Here is a 20,101-nt window from a genome sequence, read left to right as displayed (position 1 = left end):
AAAATAAGGTGCAATTAGCCCACTACAGCACAGCTATCAAGTTATATTTTACAAATAAGTGGGAATGACAGAATGTGGAGGGAAAACCCTCTCTTCTTGACAAGGCATATTTTCTTCAGCGTGTTCCCAGAGGAAGGATGGAGACAAGGGAACCCCTAATGGTTTGGTTTCCTCCTGCTGGCCTGCAGATCCATAAAAACAACCAGGAGCAGGTTTGCTGCTCACACACACACTCACACACACACACAGACACACACAGAGCTTCCTGCAGAGTGGGAAAGGGATTTCTAGAAAATTCTTAAAATCTGACAGAATGTTCACATATTTGTATGTAAACATTGAGATAAGAAATGTTAACTTAGAAATATTATAGAATAAGATAGATATTGTTGAGAGAGAAATGAAACTAAAAATAAGATTTTAAAAGTGCAGTATAAGTATAAAGTATTGTATAAAGTAGATAAGTATATATATAAGTATAAAGTATATTGTGAAAGTATAAAATAAGTTTTTATAACTATATAGTATAAAGTAGATAAGTGTATATATATATATAAGTATAAAGTATAGTGTAAGTATAAAATAAGTCTTTAAAAAAAGTGTAGCTAAAGCTGATAGGCCAAGAAACACTTACAGAGTTTTGTAATTAGGAAATAGTTGGTTTCTGATTGTGATGGTGTGAATGATAACATCTGTATTGTCTCACCCTTCTCATGAGACTGAAAATGGAATAAAAGTTTTAAAATCACCTCTCAGTTGCGCCAACTCTGGGTCAGGAAAGGCCCAATCTGACACTGCAGTGACTGCAGGCACCAGGACAAACCCAGCTTGCACCTCCCACACATTATCCCAGGGTTTCTCCTGCCAAGGAGATGGAGGAGCCTGGCAGCCAGGAGCCAGCTGGGACACAGCCCAGCCACCCGTGCCAGGTATCCTGGCCTGCAGGGACACGCACAGAGCTGGGAATATTCCATCCCAAGAAGGCTTTTGGCAGCACTGCCTCAAACCACAGCTCCCAAACACCCCCATGGCACCTTCATGTCCTTATTCCCCTCCTGGGTAGCTCAGTGGAGTGCTCTGAGCAGCCCCCACAGAGCTGTCTGGGCTCCCTGTGTGTTTTGCTGCTCCTTTTTGTGGGAATCCAGGGCATCCTTCTGGCTGCCCTGGCAGGTCTGGGACCCTGGCAGGGGTCAGGAACCCCCCTGGACAGAGCCCCCAGAGACACTGTCTGTGATCTCTGCCCATGGAAAAGAGTTTTCAATCTTACAGGATAAATTACAAGCTCTGAGTGTTTGATATAAGTAATAATTAAGTGTGGCACAGGTGCAAAAGTAAAATTTTAGGATTCTAGATTAGGGGTGCAAAGGGGACAAGATGGAGGAAATTGGGTGTGCCTTGTCCTTTTTCTCCTTCTTCATGCCCTCCATGTTTCACTGTGGTGTTGGCATTTTTCTGTTGGTTCAGGCTGGGGACACACTGTCCAACGTAGGTGACAGATATTGGCACGTTATTGTAAATCCAGCACAGGTAGTTTCTGGTATTTAATGTTTGTACCATCCCACTGAGGGCAGAGCCCCACACGCTGCCCTGCAGGACAGAGCTGCGGCAGGGCAGCAGAACATGTTAGAGATAAACAGAATAAACAACCTTGAAACCAGCACAGACGAATTATGGCTTCTGCTTTGGCAGCGGGGCTGACAGACAGAGACTTTCTACAATCTCAGAATCATCAATACCCACAGATTCCGACACCTTTTCACGTTTCCAGCTGTGTCCCTGGAGGATGCAGCAGGGAGGAGCTGCTGGAGCTGGGTCATGCCCTGAGCAAGAGATGCTGTGCTGGGATAGCTCGGGCAGGGATCTCCTCCTTCTCCTCCTCCTTCTCCTTCTCCTCCCTGCCCGCCCAGAGCCAGCCCAAGCCCTCCCAAGCAGAGCCTGGCAAGGACAGGCAGGACCTGCAGGTCCTTCAGCAGGGCTCTTCCACTCAGGAGCCTTTGCTCCTTTTTTTGTTAAGGTTGGGATTTAATGCTTGAGATGGTATTTCTTGTTTGGACCTAGGTGTTTATTAGTTCATAGCTATATTAGAGTTTCACACATTGTGAGTTCTATAGTACTTTATTTTAATAAACTAAAAATAGAGCTGTATCTCTCTCTCTCTCTCCAAGGTTTTTAAGGATAAACTATTAAATTAAGAAATGACACTTAAATTATTTTTACTTTTAACTTAATAACTAACTACTTGTGGCTTGTAATGTGAGTTTTTTATCCAATTACACAATACTACTCAAACACATGAAGAAGCAGATGAAGGAGTAGCTTCTGCCCTAAAACTTCTATCTTGTTTCATATATTATTCTAAATTCTTATTATTTTATAAACTATATATTGTATTATAACACATATATTATTATATATGTTATATTATGGATGATATTATATTATAGATGATATTATATTATAGATGATATTATATTATATTATATTATATTATATTATATTATATTATATTATATTATATTATATTATATTATATTATATTATATTATATTATATTATATTATATTATATTATATTATATTATATTATATTATATTATATTATATTATATTATATTATATTATATTAATATATAATGTTATTCAATTATTCTTTATATATATTATTCTAAAACCTTAAACTATAAGTTTTCTACTACATTATATTACACACTTCTATTTAAACTACACACTCATAATCCTAATTCTATTATTCAATTTTGGAAGCCTATCAGGGGCACATCAGGGCTGGATCAGAGCCCTGATCAGGATCAATACCTGCACTGGGTCACATCAGGGCTGGATCAGAGCCCTGATCAGGATCAATACCTGCACTGGGACACATCAGGGCTGGATCAGAGCCCTGATCAGGATCAATACCTGCACTGGGACACATCAGAGCCCTGATCAGGATCAATACCTGCACTGGGACACATCAGGGCTGGATCAGAGCCCTGATCAGCACAGGTCCCTCCTGGCTGAGAGCAGTGCTGGGAACACTGCACTGCCCTGGCTACAGGCAGATCCAAACAGGTGGAGAAAGGAGTCCATTAAAATTTGCTTCAACAGGAAAAACCTGCTTCTCTTTTCCAGGGAGCACCAGTGGCACAGAAGTCTGGAGGGAGTGAATGCCTCACAGCAATACTGTGGAGCAGAGAGACTGTGCTGCCCTTTGGAGAAATACGTGGCTGTACACATCCATCACCCAAAAAAACAGAACAGAAAGGAATTGAAAAAAGCACAGCTCTCAGTGACGCTCCCAGAAAGCCCCATGGACAGGACGCCACGAGGAGCTGCTGGAACAGGCACTGCTGGTGGAACTCAAAATGTCCCTCAGACATTTTTGGATGTTCCAGGCCCTGGTCAGAAGCATTTGAGACCCTGGCAGGCAGCTGGAAACAGCTGTGATTTTGGGATTGAGCCATGGAACGATTTACCAACCTTGCAGGAAGAACAAGAAGTCACAAAAGTTTAGATGTTATAGTAGAAGTAGTCACGAAGTAGAGGGAAGAATTTTTGAGTGCTGTACAGGGGGGTTTTGGTTTTGTACATGGGGGTCAGAGGTTTTAAGACGGAGGGATTTGGGCCTGCCCTGTCCTCCCTCTTTCTCCTTCCTTCCCTCCATGTCCTTGGTGATGTTGGCACTCACAGATTGGTTTAGAGTAGAAAAGCACCATTTAATATAGGTAATAGGCATTGGGGACAAACTGTAACCATGTAACATGTAATGTACCATATAAAAGATAGAAAAGCACCATTTAATATAGGTAATAGGCATTGGGGACAAACTGTACCCATGTAACACGTAATGTACCATATAAAAGACAGCACAGCCCTGGGCGGGGAGAGAAGAAGCAGTCGGGAGTCAGAGAGGATGTCAGGGTGTGTGTGTGCCTCTGCCTGAGCTGTGAGCAAACCACAGCAGCCCCAGAAGAAAATCTTTTAGATAACTTGCAATAAACTGCCTTGAGACCGAACAAGAGACTGCTGAGCCTTTCTTTGGAAGCACAGCTTGGAGGAGAGATTTTTTCACCACACAGAACCCGTGAACCAGGCCTGGGGGTTCTGTCACACTGCCAGAGCCCTGCAAGGGGGGATGATGTCCCCAGAGCACAGATAAGGTCTCCACAGCATGACAGCTTTGGGTTTACCCTTCCCTGTGAATACCTTTGAAATTATTAAGGAAATTCTAGGATGTTGCCCTGGAAGAATTCACCACAGGCTTTGAGAATGTCCTAAGGATGAGTCAAAAGGGGTTTCTCCCATGGTGTCCTGCAGCTATGTTAATCTGCCCTTTCTCACAGGTCACTGCCCTCTGTACTGTCCCTGTGCCCCAGATCATTGCTTCCTGACCCCATACTTAACCGAGGACACTCACTGTTTGCCCTTTGTCCCTGGATTCCTTCAGTGTGATTCTACAATAAACCTCACTGGAAGTTTACACAGAGACCCCCTCTGTCTGTTTTTGCTCTCCTAGCTGTGGTGAGAGTGAGGACTGAGTGACTGTACTGGCCTGAGCAGCTTTCTCAGAAGATGCTTTTGGGGAAGATAGCAGCAAACCCCATCCACTGGTAGCAGGCTGCTGCCCTTCCCCTCCTCCAGGCTGTGCCTCCACGTGCAGGCAGCCCAAGCACGCACAGACACACCTTCATTTGAGGAGTTTGCTGCCTCCATCCCCCAAATTCCACATTAAGAAGCAGCTGAGCTCAGCACAGCTCCAATTTCACACCCAGCTGCCATCCTTACCAGCTTGGTTTTGTCCATGGCTGCCAGCACCGCAGCGTTGAGGGTTTCCAGGGCGGAGAGGACATTCCTGTATTCCCCAAGGTACGCCGAGAAATAATCTGCAGCAGGACAGAACCCCATGGTCAGCTTCCATCTCTGCCTCCCCTGCTCCCACACACAGCCCAGAGCTGCAAGGGGGCATCCCACTCCCTTTCCAGAATCATTCTCCCACTTGGACTGAAATGAAAAGTCCTTCCCTATTGTTCTGGGTTATGAGATGTGGTTTGGGGCTGTGTGTTCTATTTCCCATCTCTCAGAGCTGGGGCAGGTCTCTGCTGTTCCCTGGGCAGTTTTTTCTTCATCTCTCCCACAGCCAATCCTCCCTCCAGGAGATCTCTGCTGTCCATGGCCACTGAGTGTCCCTGCATGGCTGAGAAAATTCCATCATCCATGGGGAGATGCTGCGCCCAGGGGAGGAGCCGAGCATTCCTACCTGGATACAATCTGACCTGGGAACCCACAGCAGCCTTTGCCCCCTGCATTCCCAGAGGAGCAGCTTTCTTCCCCCTGCATTCCCAGAGGAGCAGCTTTCTTCCCACTGCATTCCCAGAGGAGCAGCTTTCTTCCCCCTGCATTCCCAGAGGAGCAGCTTTCTTCCCCCTGCATTCCCAGAGGAGCCCAGGCCCATCTCCCCCAGCCCTGGAGCTCCAGAGGAAAACTCCCCCCTTGTGCAGGATCCTGCTCCAGCAGAAGCACAGCTGGCACTGCAGGAGGGCTGAGCCACCCTGGGATGGGACTGCTGCCACCTCCCTGACCCACAGGGGGACAGGGCCTGCTCTCACTCTGCCAGTGCTGTTTTGTATTACTGTATTTTTATTTTATTTTTATTTTATTCCCTAATAAAAACTGTTATTCCTATTCCCATATCTTTGCCTGAGAGCCCCTTACTTTCAAAATTATAATGATTTGGAGGGAGGGGGTTTGCATTTTCCATTTCAGAGGAGGCTCCTGCCTTCCTCAGCAGACACCTGGCTTTAAGACATCTATCCCCTTGGGAAAAGCACCTCTGCGCTGGGATCCAGCCACAGGGACCTTCGATGCCACCCAGTCCTGCCCAGGTCAGACACCCACAAGCCCCACCACACAGCCTGGGGAGGGGAAGCTCTCCAGGACAGGAAAATCCCTGACTTACCACACAACTTCTCCGTGTCCACGTTACTGCAAGAAACACAAAAAAGTTCCTGTTAGATAGTGGGGCTGGTGTGGGGCAAACAGTGGTGGTGAGCAGGGGTTTGGGGTCTTGTCTTGAGTCCTGGTGGGTTTTCATGTTCATATATTTTCACATGAAAATACATGTGAAAAATAAGGAGCTGCACAGATTCAGAGCCAGCAGCTCAGGAGCCATTCCCAGCCCCTGCAGCACCCAGGGGCTGAAGGAGCAGGAAAATCTGCTCCACCACCATCTCCTGGAACTGGAGTGTGCAGGGAGAGCATCTGTGCCAACAGAGTGGGGTAGGGATGGAGATGCCCCACACCCCTGGCTGGCAGCCCCATTTCTGAGCCCTGGAGCTGCTTCTTCAACCCAACCTCTTCCCCCAAGGGTGGGAAGCATCCAGCCAGGGCTCCCTCCTTGTTCATCCCTGAGCTCAGCCCAGGTCCTCCCCATGGCCAGAGCTCCTCCAGAGCCCCGGTGCTGTGGGGCTGTCTGCAGGCTCCCCGAGGCTGGATGATTTCACAGCCCTCCAGAGTGGCTGTTCCTGCCCTGAAGGCCATGAAAGCAAGGATCTGGCTCCAAAATCCTGGAGGCAGGGGCCAGACCCCCACCCTTGTCACTAACAGAGAGCACTGCACTGCACAATCCCCCCAGCATCCCTGCAGGGCTCGGGCAGGTCCCTCCTGTGGTGCTGAAGGTGCTGCTGGGGTGGAGAGGGAGGGGGAATGTTCAAAAAGAACCCCAGATTTTGGGATGGTGCTGTAGGATCTGCTCAGGTGGCCAAAGCCACGGAGGTAGAGCTGCTCTCAATGCTCAGAGCCTGCAGGGACAGAGCCCAGCATGTCATTTATTCAAATCAGCCTCTGCTCAAGGCGTTCTGCTGCCTCAAAATCCCCCAAATGATTACAGCCAATTGAAATCCTGATTGGAAAAGTGGAAGAGTGCCCCAAAGAGAGTTTTTCAAGTGTTTTTTAAGTGTTTAAGTGCTGTCACACATGGAGGAAGTGGCAGTACCTGGAGTTTGCCAGGCTGTCAGCACAAGGAAAGCTGCAGTGCTGCTGCCCAGGGGGTGGGAAACCATGGCCACATCACCCTGTCCCCCCTCTGACACTGCTCACAGGGAAAAAACACCCCCATATAAAATAAGAGAACAGTGTGTGAAGTGCTCAAAATGCCATTTAAGGTGAAATAATTAAGGCAAAATCTTCCTACAGCTGTTCCCGAGCCATCAAAGGCTGTTTCTGTCTCTCCCTTTTTCTGGGCTGCCATGGAGAGCACTTGAACAGCAGGCAGAGGTTCAAAGCAGGGGAATATTTTGACCTGAGGGGTGGCAGAGCCAGGGCAGGGGGACTGCAGACCCTCTGCTCTGGGACTGCACCTGGAGCTCTGAGGCAGCACAGAGGGGCAGTGTCAGGCTGGGATTCAGCTCAGCTATTTTAAACCCGCAGCAGCTGATTTAGGCAGGGCTCTGCGCACTGACCTGGCACTGCAGGCACTTTTAAAGTGGATAAAAAAATCGTGTTTCCCTCGAGACTCAATACAGATAAACCTGCAAAGCCCCTCGCTCTGCCAGCTCCACTCTGCCCAACTTTGCTGATCCCATCTCTGGCAGCTCTGCCTGACACAGACACTGGGGTTTGGGGCACCAGTGTACATTGCAAAAAGGTTTTGCACCTTCTGAAGTTTTCCCCTTTATTTCTGGCAGCTGCCTGGAGCCTGCAGAGCTGCTGCAGTGCTGCAAGAGCCCTGGCACTGCAGCATGCACAGCACAGCCTGCCAGAGCAGGGCAGGGAAACCCTGGCTCCCACCTGAGAGAAGGGTAAAGTCACCACAGAGGGGATGGGGACAGCTGGTGCACAGGTTATCCAGGCAATTGCACTGCTCCCAGTGAGCACCTGGGGCTGGGACTGCTTCAGCAGGAACAAGGAGCCACCAGCTCAGCTCACTGCCATTCCCAGCAAGGTGTGACAAGGAGCTGCCATCAACTCTCTCCCTGTGGCTTCTAAGGTTATTAATAACTCTTTATATCTTGGCTGCTTGCTGCTTAGAAAGAAATGTTAACTAATCAATCACTAAACCACTGAACATTGAACCAATCAATGACATATTGTGGCAGAAACCATCCCTCTGGGAGCTGTCCAGGAGAAGATCTGCTCCCTTTTCCCCCTGATGCAGCCTGTTCCATCAGCAGCCCTGCACGGGAACCTCTCCCGTGTCCCCCAGCCTCAGCAGCCCCAGGGCACAGGCAGGGCAGGACAGAGCACAGCAGGCAGACCCCAGGGCTGCTGGGGCCATTCCCACACTGCCAGAACTCATTCACACCAAAAACCGAGTGGAGCTGTGGGCAGAACACACCAAATCCTGACCCGTTTTGCAGGGCTGCCAGGGCAGCAGGCTTTCCTCTCTGCCATTCCCACTCCAAGAGAAGAGCCATCCTCTGCCTCCAAAGCACTCATCCTGAGACTCTCCACATTTCCCATAGCTGTATTTTGACTGTGCTCAAACCACTGATTAACTGTAATTAAGCCTGAACTGATGATGGAGGAGCTTGTCATCATTATGCTGTTGGGATTTTGTCAGAATGTGCCTGGAATTTATGCAAGAAAACAGCAATCAGCTGCAGAAAAGCGACAGGATTTTTTAAAATCATTTGTCATGTTGGGAACCTCCACTGCCATCACAGATCTGGTTTCCAAATCTTTTTTTGTGTGACACGGAGTGTTTCAGTCACTCTCCATCATCAGGCTGGAAGATCCTGCAGAGTCTCTGAGTAAAGAGAGAAGAGGGAATCCACTCAAATTCCTTATTCCAGACACTCACAGGCTTGAGGTTATTTCCACCAAGAGACGTCAAGAGGCACCAGGTCAGCACTTCCATCCCTTGTGGCTCCAGGTCAAAGGCTCTGAGCAATCTGCACCCAATTCCTGAACACCCTCATGGAAAGATGCATTTTCTAAATTTCCCCACCAGGTACAGGACAGAAGGACAGGTAAAACCCACCTGCCACCCAGACTGGGAGGAAGCTGCAGCCCCTTGTCCCCCAGCAGCACCCCAGTGTTTGGGCAGACCCCAGTTCCTCCCAGTGCCAGGACAGACTCACCCACAGCAACCAGCTGGGTACAGAGACCCCAGTGAGGCCAAAAAATACCCAAAAATCTGGGATGAGAATCCCAGCTGAGCCCAGGAGAGCCCACTCACAAGGAGATCAGAGCTAATCACAATTCCTTCTCCTGCTCTTTGGGGCTTTCTTTTTTTTACAAGTACATGAATGTCACACAAAGCAACCTACAACTGCTATGCATATTTTACCATTATCAAATCTATCATAAGTGTAGGTACAGAGAAGTGGTGGTGGTAGGTCTAGCCAAATGCTTTGGACTCCATACCTCACAAGCATTTCAGCATTAGGCCTACAACCTTTCTTTCTTATTTTCATTTTAAGAACAAGTATTTTAACAAGCATTTATTCTTTCTTATTTTCATTTTAAGAACAAGTATTTTAACAAGCATTTATTCTTTCTTATTTTCATTTTAAGAACAAGTATTTTAACAAGCATTTATTCTTTCTTATTTTCATTTTAAGAACAAGTATTTTAACTAAATTTCTCACTTCTAAAGACTAAGCCCTTCCAGACAAGGAATAGTTTTAAGTGACTTTGTACTGCCCTAAATTCCCTGTTACACACACCCAGCCTGCTTGGGGTGGAAAGCAGCTCTTACATAAGTGACAAGCAGCTCCTGAGTCAGCAGTGGCAAAGTCTGTGACTCTGCCCAGCCTGTGCTGTGTCCCCACACCAGCACATGCTCCTGCAGACACACAGCTATTCCTGGAGTACATTTTCCAAAGCAAAAGAACAGCATTTTCAATGCCTGCTCGCTTTCTGGAGCTGCAGGAAATCCAATGGTGCTCTCAAAATGTCTGACTGCTGGGGGCTTTGAACACCTGCGTGTGGCAAGAGGTGGGTTTGTCTCACCCTGACTATTTATCACACCCGCCTCCCAACGTCCTCCACCTCCAGGCAGGCAGTTTTAGCTTCTCCTGCATCTCCTCCACGCTACTCACTCTGAGTGACGCCTGTCAATGCCACTGAACAACTCCCACAGCTCCTCCGAGCTCAGGATGCCATCAGCGAAGTAGTTCTTGAACTCCTCAAATGACAGCTTCCCATCATCTGCATTCAAAGAAAAGGGAAGAATAATTATGTGTCTGTGGGACGGCTGGGCGTGCTCTGCATGAGAATCACGGCACAAATCTCCCTGGGAGCGTGGCCCACCAGCCCAGCAAAAACACAGGGTGCTGCTGCTGCTGGAACTGCAGGTGGGATTTCAGCCCTTTCCTAAAGGCCCCATTGTGGTGTTCTCAGAAAGGCACGCAGACTGTCCAAGAATAAACAGCACACTGAGGGCAGCATCACGTTTCCATGGAAAGAAAGTGCTCTCCATGGACTCAAGAGCTTTCTCCCTCCTCTCTGTGGAGGACTTCAGCTCCTGGGCTGCATTGTGACCTGCAATAAAAGCATCTCCTAAGCTACCACGAAGGAAAAGAGCCCAAGAGAGTGTGGGGCTCAGGGAAACCACTTGTGATTTTGGACCTCTTGCTTTATGGATGCTGGACTAAAAACTGGGCAGCAGAGCCTAACTCCCAAACACCAGGGGCTCCAGGGGCACCCAGAAACAGGATCACCTGTAAAACCCTGGGCTGAGCACAGAGACAGAACCAATCCTGTGAGGGACCAAGAGAAGCCTGGCAGCCCCTGGGCGGGAGAAAGGCTTGGAAGGGGCTGTGTCCTGCGTGGTGCATGGATGGGGAATTGGGGGAGCCCATTGCCCAGCCCCTGGGCAGGCTCTGCGATCCAGGTGAAGCAGAAAAGCATTTTCCATCCTCCCTCTTCCAGGCAAACCTCGCAGTGGGAATGAGCCAGGCAGGGAGGGGGCAGCAGCAGAGACACAGCACTCACCGTTCTTGTCCGCTCGCCGGAAAATCTGCAAGACAAAACACAACAGGGCTCAGCGTGGCAGCAGGGAGAGAAGGGCAGCTGAACAGAGAGCCAGGCAGCACCCAGCACCACGGAAAATCACCTCCAGGAGCTCAGGGAGAAGCACCAGCTGCTGGGACTGCACAGGCTGCTCTGGGAAAATCCCACTAAACCCATCTCTTGCCTCTAATGCACAGAGCCCCTGGCTGAGAGAGCCTGGCACTCACAGCAAGCACATTTGGAGAACACAGAGGCGAAGCAGAAAAGACTTTGCTACATCCTTGTGCTGGCAACTCTTTGATTTGTCAGTCCATTTAAACAAAAGAACATTAGGAACAAACCCAGTCTGTAAGGAAGCACTTTGTGCATCACCAACACTCCTGCACCTGCACCGAGGAGCAGCTCCTACCCTGAGCTGTGTAACCCCACCTCGGCATGCACACTCACTGTAATTAATTATTAAATAATTAATTATCTGCAGCTGCTTCTGCCACAGAGCACAGCTGGAGAGCTGCTCCAGTTCAGGGTCTCAACGCAGGCTCCCAGCCATGAGGCTTCTGCCCATCACCCAGGAGAAAGCTGGGGCTGCTCAGCCCTGCCAGGATCTGTTTCCCCAGGAATTATTGGAAGGTCTGGGGCTGACCCTAGTGGGGAAAAGAATCACTTCTGGCAATGTTTTCCCAGACTAAAATGTTCAAGGTGTTGTCCAGCACATCCTAATGGAGGCAACGACAGAAAATTTTCTATGTGGCAACTGTCCTGTATATCATCCTGACTGACGAAGAAATCTGCAGGTCTGAAGAAAGATTAGGAAAGAAATTAGGGCTGGGAAAGGAGACAGAACTTTTCTATTCTTGCCCCCCATCCCCTGGGATTCCAGCCAGCCAGGCTACTGCCCCGCCAGCATTTATTACTAAACAACATTTATAATAATAATAATAAAAAGCATAATAATATTATAATTAATTATTATAGCTATAATATAATAATAAACAGCACTATATATATTATAATGCTATAATTATAACTATAATACGTATTATAATTATAATGTAATAATAAACAGCATTTATTTCCTGCCAGGAAAGGGGGTGGGCACTCCCTGAGCTCCACACAGCACGTGCTGCATGCACTGTGGAGCTGAGATGGGAACCTGCTGCTCCCAAACAGTGGCAATTCCTCTGGATTTTAAAGCAAAGCTTTCTCCAAGCTAACAGGCTGCTTGTGGAGCAGGGAATGGGTCACACCCTGCCATGGACTGTCCATCAAGGGAGAAGCTTCATCCTGCAGAGCTCTGTGGCATCAGAGGGACCATGGCTCATGGAATGACACCTCAGTGGCTCCGGGTGTCACAGAGGCCACCCAGCTGATCCCAGAGCCAGTCAAGTGTCACCCAGGCACTTGGGGCAAGGACAAACATTTCCCACTCACGGGCTGGCCTTGCTCAGCAGGGTTTATCTGCGGCCTCAGAGGCAGAACACAATTTCAGGGGAGATCCCCCTGGGGCTGAGAAAGTCTCTAATCTGGGGCGAGCCCATCCTGAGTGTGGCAGCACATTTCTCTCCCTCTCAGGATTTTTCATAGAGGTGCACAGAGAGAAATGAAAGAGAAAACAATTTCTGTTTCTGCTCCTTGTTTTTCCTATGTGGAATGTGTGTGGAGAATTGCTAACTGGGGTGATTGCTTGATTGGATTCTGGTGAGGATTGTTTGAGCCTGATGGCCAATCCAACCCACCTGGGGCTGGGCTCTCAGAGAGGGTCACGAGTTGTGTTAGAGTCAGAGAAAGCAGTATGTAGTTTTAGTATCCTCCTTTTATATAGCATATTAATGTATTTTAGCATTGTTATGATAAAGAAATAATTCAGCCTTCTGAATTGAGTCAGACATTGTCATTTCTCCCCCCTGGGTTCACCTGCATTTCCAATAGCTGAGCTCAGCAGGAGCCTCAGCACACAGAGTGGGTGTCTCTCCCTCGCTCACAAGGCTCTTGAGTTACACCAGCCAGAGCACACCCGACAGCTCCTGGAGCTCCAGGGGCAGAACGTGGCACCAGCAGGAGCCGTGAGCGGGATTAGGTGTGTGTGCTGCTGGAGGGCCCTACAAGCATCCCTGTCTTGCCTCAGGGCGGACCGGCAGCCTCAGAGGCACAGGGACACTGCCTGGAGCCCGGGATGCTTCCCTCAGCCCCTGGCCCTGTGCCCAAGCAGCCACAGCCTCACCGGGCCAGGGGAAAGAGGCACTGAAACAGCATTTATTTATGGGATGAGCCCCACATGTACCCGGGAAGGAAGGAGATTGTAGGATTCATTTATGGGATGAGCCCCACATGTACCCAGGAAGGAGATGAGAGGATTCATTTATGGGATGAGCCCCACACGTACCCGGGAAGGAAGGAGATTGTAGGATTCATTTATGGGATGAGCCCCACATGTACCCAGGAAGGAAGGAGATGAGAGGATTCATTTATGGGATGAGCCCCACACGTACCCGGGAAGGAAGGAGATTATAGGATTCATTTATGGGATGAGCCCCACACGTACCCGGGAAGGAAGGAGATGAGAGGATTTCTCCCTGCCTGCAGGTCTGGAGGAGGCTGTGGGACAGGCAAGCAGGGACAGGAGGGGACAGCTGCCTTGGGGACAATGCCCATCGACCCGCGGCAGGCTAAGGCAGGCTGCAGCCAGGCACCGTCCTGCCTGAGCTCCTGTGGCCCGGGAGGGGACAGAGCAAGCCCAGCCTGAGGGACAAATCCCCCCGAGGCTCGAGATGCTGCACAGGGCGATGGCAGCACTGCGGTTCGTGCTGCACCTGCAGCGAAGCAGGGCTTTGCCCTCCTCCTCCTCCTCCTCCTCGTCCTCCTCACCTCTCCCAAAGGCAGGAGATGTGCAGGCAGGTCCCAGCGGAGCAGCAGCCACCGGGATCCGTGGTGGGCACCGCTGCCGGGGGATGCTCACCCCGAGCAGCCTGGAGGGCAGCTGGACACTGGCCAAGCGGCCAGACCCAAAAGTGCAGAGATGAAACTCACCCTGCCGAGCTCTGGAGCAAAGGTGCGAGCAAGGAGTCACAGGGTAGAGGAAGAGAAGCCGTCAAAACCCGGAAAGCAGCTGCTAGCGTTGTTAACATTTCCCATTTTAATTGCTTTAATGACACCCTGAGGGATGGATATGCGACTCAACGAGTGCCCTGAGGAGCTGAGCTGGAACACAGCTGTCACCACCGCCCCCTCCTGCCCACCTTCCCTCAGCCAAGTAATTAGCGCGGTTAATGATGCTGGCTGGAGAGCCCCCAGGCAGGGGACAGACCCTGACCCTCAGCTGGCAGCTGCGAGCCGAGGGAGCCGCGCTTCCCAGCGCCTTCCTGGGGATGCCAGGAGGTCTGGGACTGGACCAGACGTGGCATTCACCTTCCCAAAGTGCTGCCCGAGATCTGCTGTTCCCCTTCTCTGGGATGGGCTGGGGCACGGGGGTGAACCTGGAGCGGGTCAGGACGGAGGTGACAGCCGGGACATGACAGCTGGGACATGACAGCAGGGACATGACAGCTGGCACCGACCTGGGCTGTGCGGGTGCCCGGCACCACCAGCCCTCATCCTTAAGCCTCGCTGGCAGGGGCAGCAGCTCTGCCCCCACATCTCCTTGGTGCACAGGGTGGCTCGGAGCGCAGCGGTGCCGGACAGGCGGCAATGCCAGGGCACTGTCACCAGGGAGATTGGGGCAGGAGCAGGAGGGCCGGGCAGAGGTGGCTCTGGCCCGGGCTATGCCTCTGGCCCGGGCGATGGCCGGCGTGCAGCCGCCTCCCCCGGAGCCCCGGCCCCGTCACAGGAGGGCCTGGAGGGGACGCGGTGCGACAGGAGGAACTGTGCCAGCATCTCTGAACACAAACACAGCCACCACCTGCACTCCCAGCTCCCCCGTGCCACCCACAGCCGCCAGGATGCCCAGGCAACCTCCAACCCGCACGGAGCATCCTTGCTGCACAATCCCGGGGGCTGCACCCGGGGGCTGCCGCAGACAACGCTCTGCTGGATCCCGGCTGTGAACAGCTCCAGGGAACCTTCCACAGCGTTCCTGCCACACACAGCTCCCGCTCCGGGAGTCATGACAGCCAGCTCTGGATGAGGCGTGGGCTGTTTCCAGCCACGCAGAGGCCCAGCATTCAGCAGGAGGACACGACATCATTATTGAAGCCATCACGACACGCACAGCTCCGGGCTGGCACGGGCGCATCCCTCGGGCCGGTTCTCCGGGAAGGAGCCTCCCCCCACGCCACCCGTGCGGCGGTGCCCGGGGCTGGGCAGGGGTGCGGTACTCACGTCGTGGAAGATGGGCAGCGGCTGGCGGTGGGGCTTGGGGCCGCGATCTGCTGAGAGCAGGCACACGGCCAGCAGCTCGGCACACGACATCATGGTCCCGCCGGGCGCGGGGCTGCGGGCAGCGGGCGCGGAGAGCGGTGCGGTACCGGAGGGTGCGGTACCGGAGGGTGCGGTACCGGAGGGTGCGGTGCGGTGCCGCAGGGCACGGCTCGGTGCGGTACCGAAGAGATGGGCTGGGCGCGGAAGGAACGGCCTCGGTGCGGTACGGGTGGGTCCGGTTCGGTGCCTTAGGGATCGGCTCGGTGCCGCAGGGACGGGCTCGGTGCGCTGCTGTAGGGATGGATTCGGCTGCTTGGTGCTGTTCTCGGGTCGGCAGGGGTGGTTCGGCTGGGCTCGGCTGGGCTCGGCTCAGCTCGGCTCCGTGCGGCTCGGCTCGGTTTGGTTTGGTTCGGCCCGGCCCGGCCCAGCTCGGCTTAGCTCGGCTCGGCTGGGTTCGGCTCGGCTCTGCTCGGCTGGGTTCGGCTCTGTTTGGTTCGGCTCGGCTCGGCTCAGCTCGGCTCCGTGCGGCTCGGCTCAGTTTGGTTCGGCCCAGCCCGGCCCGGCTCGGTTTAGCTCGGCTCGGCTGGGTTCGGCTCAGCTCGGCTCAGCTCGGCTCGGCCCGGTCCGTGCGCAGGTCGCGCCCCGCCGATCCCGACTCAGCCGAGCGCCTCCGCCCCAGCCAACTTTGGCTCTGCGGAGGGCCCGCCCCCGCCGCCATCCTATTGGCCACAGCGCGTGATTGGCACCAGGAACCACCAATGTGCTTGGCGGAACGGAGAGGGGCGGGGCCTGGCTGGTCGCGGTGCCCGCTCGCCGCTGGGGCGGTCCCAGTTGGACCCAGTACAGCCCAGTGGGGTCCCGCGCGTGGTTGTGTGGCCATCCCGGAGTGTCCCAGTGTGACCAGAGGTCTCAGTGCTGGCTCCACAGTAGCCCTGGTTGCCCCAGTGATCGCAATGTGGCCGCAGGTGGTCTCAGTGTGGTCACTGTTGGCCCCGCTGTAGCACTGGGTGCCTCAGCTGGCCCTAGGGTGGCTCTCGTCTGGTGATGGATGGTCCCAGTGTGGTCGTTGTTGACCCCACCATAGCCCTGGGTGCCCTAAGTGAGGCCCTGAGTGGTCCCAGTTTGACCATGGGTGGTCCCAGCGTGGTTGCTCTTACCCCCAGGGTAGCTCTGGTTGCCCTAGTTGGCCCTGGGGCTGCCCCAGTTTCGCTATGGGTGGTCATGGTGTGCTCATGGCTGGTCCTAGCATAGCCCTGGTTGTCCCACTGTGGCCCCAGCTGGACCACAGCTGGTCCCAGTGCAGTTCGCTGTTGGCTTTGGGATAGCCCTGATTGTCCCAGTTGGTCCCAGTTTGACCACAGGTGGTCCCAACATGGACACTGATGGCACTGGGAAAGTCCTGGTTTCCTCAGTTGGCCCTGGGTTGGCCCCAGTTTGACCACAGGTGGTCTCACTGTGATTTTGGTGGCCCTGGAGTGGTCCCCTGACACCCAGGGTGGTTCCAAATGAGTTCCTGGTGGTGCCAGCTCCTCCATGCCCTCAGTGCCAGGCAGCCTTTGCTCTGAGCTGCTTCCCTCCGGAGCAACACGCCAGCATCCTGGTACCTCCAGAGGTGTGACCCCCCTGCCCCAGCAGGCTGGGGGACATGAGGAGGAGGAGGAGGAGGAGGAGCTGTCCCCATCCCTTGCCTGGCACCTGGGGGCTTATGCCTGCATTCCAGGATTTCACTCCCTGAGAAAGGGGCATGAACCAGTTTTGCTTGGATTTTGTAAAATCCCAGGCAGGCTTTGCCTCCCTCAGCACACCTCTGCTCTCCATGGAGCTCTCCAGGACGCCCTGAGTGCTGAGCTCAGCCCTGCTTTAAGCCAGGTCTCACATCCAAGCTCCTTCCCCACCCCAACGTGACCGAGCTGCAGCACGTGGAGCTCCCTCACCTCCTGCTCCCTCTGGGATAACGTGCTCCAAGCTGAGCCCACGGCATCACAGCTATTTTTACCATCTCCCAGCTGTTCCAGGTGTGTGCAAGGCAAAAGAATTGGAAAAAGCACACCTGGGCCCTGGCAGGGGCATCCGAGGGCTGCAGGGTGCACGTGGCCCAGGGCTGTCCCTGTCCCCAGGGCTGTTGAGCATGTCCATCACCAAATCCAACTGAAATGGGAGCAGGACACGGGCAAGGGGTGCACAGGGACAGGGGACTCACCTTGCCAGGGAGCATGGAAGGAGCTGGGATGATGGTGAGGCTCTGCCATGGATCCAAATCCCCCCCTTGGAAGGGCTTCCTGCACTCCCATCTGCTCCAAAAATCCACGCTCGGTGCCCAGTGGAATCCCTGGGAGTCACCACGAGTTTCCACGTGGGAAGGAGCAGCCTGAGAGTGAGGATGAAGTTCAGGCAAACTGCTGATGGCAGGAGGTGCTCCCGACTCCCAGAAAGCCACGGCAGGGAAGGGGGACATGGCCTCGGCTGTGGGGGACACCAGGGCTCTGCTCTGCTCCCCAGCACCTCAACAGGGAGGAATTAAAGGAAGCAGCCACTCAACAGCATCCCAGAAATAAACCATGCTGCTCTTCACCTCCCCGAGTTCCCTCCTCGTGGAGGAAACAGGAGAGATTTTTGGAAGTGGAAATAGGGAAGCGGGGGGTGGGATGCAGAGGTGGGGCAGGACACCCCTGCCTATAGAGACCCCAAACCCCTCTAGGACTCCCTGAGGGGGATTAGGTTAAAGGTACAAACCCCTTATGGGGGACACTTAATGCCACTGCCAGCCTGTCCCAGAGCTCACCCCACTGTGGAGCTCTCCTGCCTCCCCCAGATCCCAACCCTACAGCACAGGGCCAGGACATCCCAGGGCTGCCCGGGCTCAGCTCCGTGGCCAGATCCTGCAGAGCATTTCCCAGTGCCAGTGGGGTCAGCACTGCTGCCCAGCAGCACCCCAGGCTGGACGGACACGGTCCCTGTGGGGTCACAGTGCCTGGCACTGAGGGCTGAGGCAGGGTGTGTGCCAGGTGCCCATCTCCTGACCCCGCTGCCTTCACCTGATGGAGAAAAGCAGCGTTGGAGCAGATAAATCAAACCAGGCAGTGCCTGGGGCTGCATCCCAACGCTGCCCTGTGCTGTAGGGAGCGCTGTGCTCCAGGACAGCTGCAATGAATGGGGACGAGAGATCTCTGAGGGCTGATCTGAGAATATCAGGTTTATTAGGGATGGTGAAAGGTCCTGCTTGGAGCTGCCAGACACAGCATGGGGCCGGATGCTCCAGGAGAGGGTGGAAGTTCCAAGAGAGGGGAGTTCCAAGAGAGAGGAAGATCCAAGAGAGCGTCTGGCCCCTCAGAGACCCCTTATCAGGGGCTTCAAGGTGGGCTGGAACAAGACTTGGGCCAATGGGGTCACAGACACCTGATGCTTCAGAGGATGGTTACAGGTGTGGGATGAACCATACATTTTGGGGGGTGAGATAGAACAGTCCATCTGACTTTTGGACCCCTCTGTAGGTAAGGGCATTGTCCAGCCAGTAGGGGGGATTGTTTTCATCCTGGCTGTACTATTGTAAATCGTTTGCCAGGCAATTATATTTATCCATCCTTTCCAACACTGTGCTCTTCCAAAGCAGCTACCATCAGCTCCCTCTCCAGCATCCGAAGAGCAGAGGGAATCCTTCAGCCGCACCGTGAATCATCCCAGGAGGCAGAGTGGTTATTTTTGTGCTGTGGCTGATGGGGAGCGGGCGGTGCAGCCCCCGGGGCTGGGCTGTGCTGCTGCTGCTGGGGCTGGCTGGCTGTGGGGACAGCCCTGTGGAGCTCAGGGTGTCAGTGCAAGTCCTCTCCCCTCTCCTTGTGCCCCCTGGCTCCCACAAAAACCATTTCCCGTGCCGGGGTCTCTCCCCTTTGAGCGCTGCAGGTCAGCATCACCACGGAGGAGGAGGGATGGCTGGGGAGAGGCTGGCACATGGCTGGGCTGGGCACCCTGCAGGAACTCATAGAACCTCCACACCTGCCCGCTTGTGGGAATCCAGGGCTTCCCTCTGGCTGCCCTGGCAGGTCTGGGACCCTGGCAGGGGGTCAGGAACCCCCCTGGACAGAGCCCCCAGAGACACTGGCTGTGATCTCTGTCCATGGAGAGGAGTTTTCAATCTTACAGGATGAATTACAAGCTCTGAGTGTTTGATATAAGTAATAATTAAGTGTGGCACGGGTGCAAAAGTAAAATTTTAGGTTTCTAGATTGGGGTTCAGAGGGGACAAGATGGAGGAATTGGGTGTGTCTTGTCCTTTTCCTCCTTCTTCATGCCCTCCATGTTTCACTGTGGTGTTGGCATTTTTCTGTTGGTTCAGGCTGGGGACACACTGTCCAACGTAGGTGACAGATATTGGCACGTTATTGTAAATCCAGCACAGGTAGTTTGTGGTATTTAATGTTTGTACCATCCCACTGAGGGCAGAGCCCCACACGCTGCCCTGCAGGACAGAGCTGCGGCAGGGCAGCAGAACATGTTAGAGATAAACAGAATAAACAACCTTGAAACCAGCACAGACCAATTATGGCTTCTTCTTTGGCAACGGGGCAGAAAGACAGAGACTTTCTACAATCTCGGGATCACCAATACCCACAGATTCCGACACCCCCTCAGGGGACAAGCCCTGCAACGGAGGACACACCTGGGTCTGTGCCCTCCCACCTGGTCCCTGCCTCCTGGCCTGGCTCTGTGGGGCAGGAGTCCCATGGGTCAGAGCAGCAGCAATACTGTTCCACTGTGTGTGAAAAAGCCTCATCTGAAGGGGTGGCAGCGTGACAAACACCAGC

General features: G+C 53.0%; 1 protein-coding gene across 1 annotated transcript; it reads right to left on the bottom strand.

Annotated features, from left to right (window-relative positions):
* Window positions 1–26: 26 nt before the first annotated feature.
* NECAB3 (N-terminal EF-hand calcium binding protein 3) lies at window positions 27–15,960 on the bottom strand. The gene is given in 6 exon segments (NM_001245358.1): window positions 27–182; window positions 4,782–4,879; window positions 5,953–5,978; window positions 10,037–10,145; window positions 10,932–10,956; window positions 15,264–15,960. Coding segments are annotated over 6 exon segments (378 nt in total). The 5' UTR covers window positions 15,357–15,960; the 3' UTR covers window positions 27–155.
* Window positions 15,961–20,101: the final 4,141 nt, after the last annotated feature.

Source organism: Taeniopygia guttata, chromosome 20 (genome assembly GCF_048771995.1).
Source record: "Taeniopygia guttata chromosome 20, bTaeGut7.mat, whole genome shotgun sequence".
Lineage (NCBI taxonomy): Eukaryota > Metazoa > Chordata > Aves > Passeriformes > Estrildidae > Taeniopygia > Taeniopygia guttata.
Note: the sequence above shows the minus strand (reverse complement) of the source record. Positions and strands in the feature narration are given on the sequence as shown.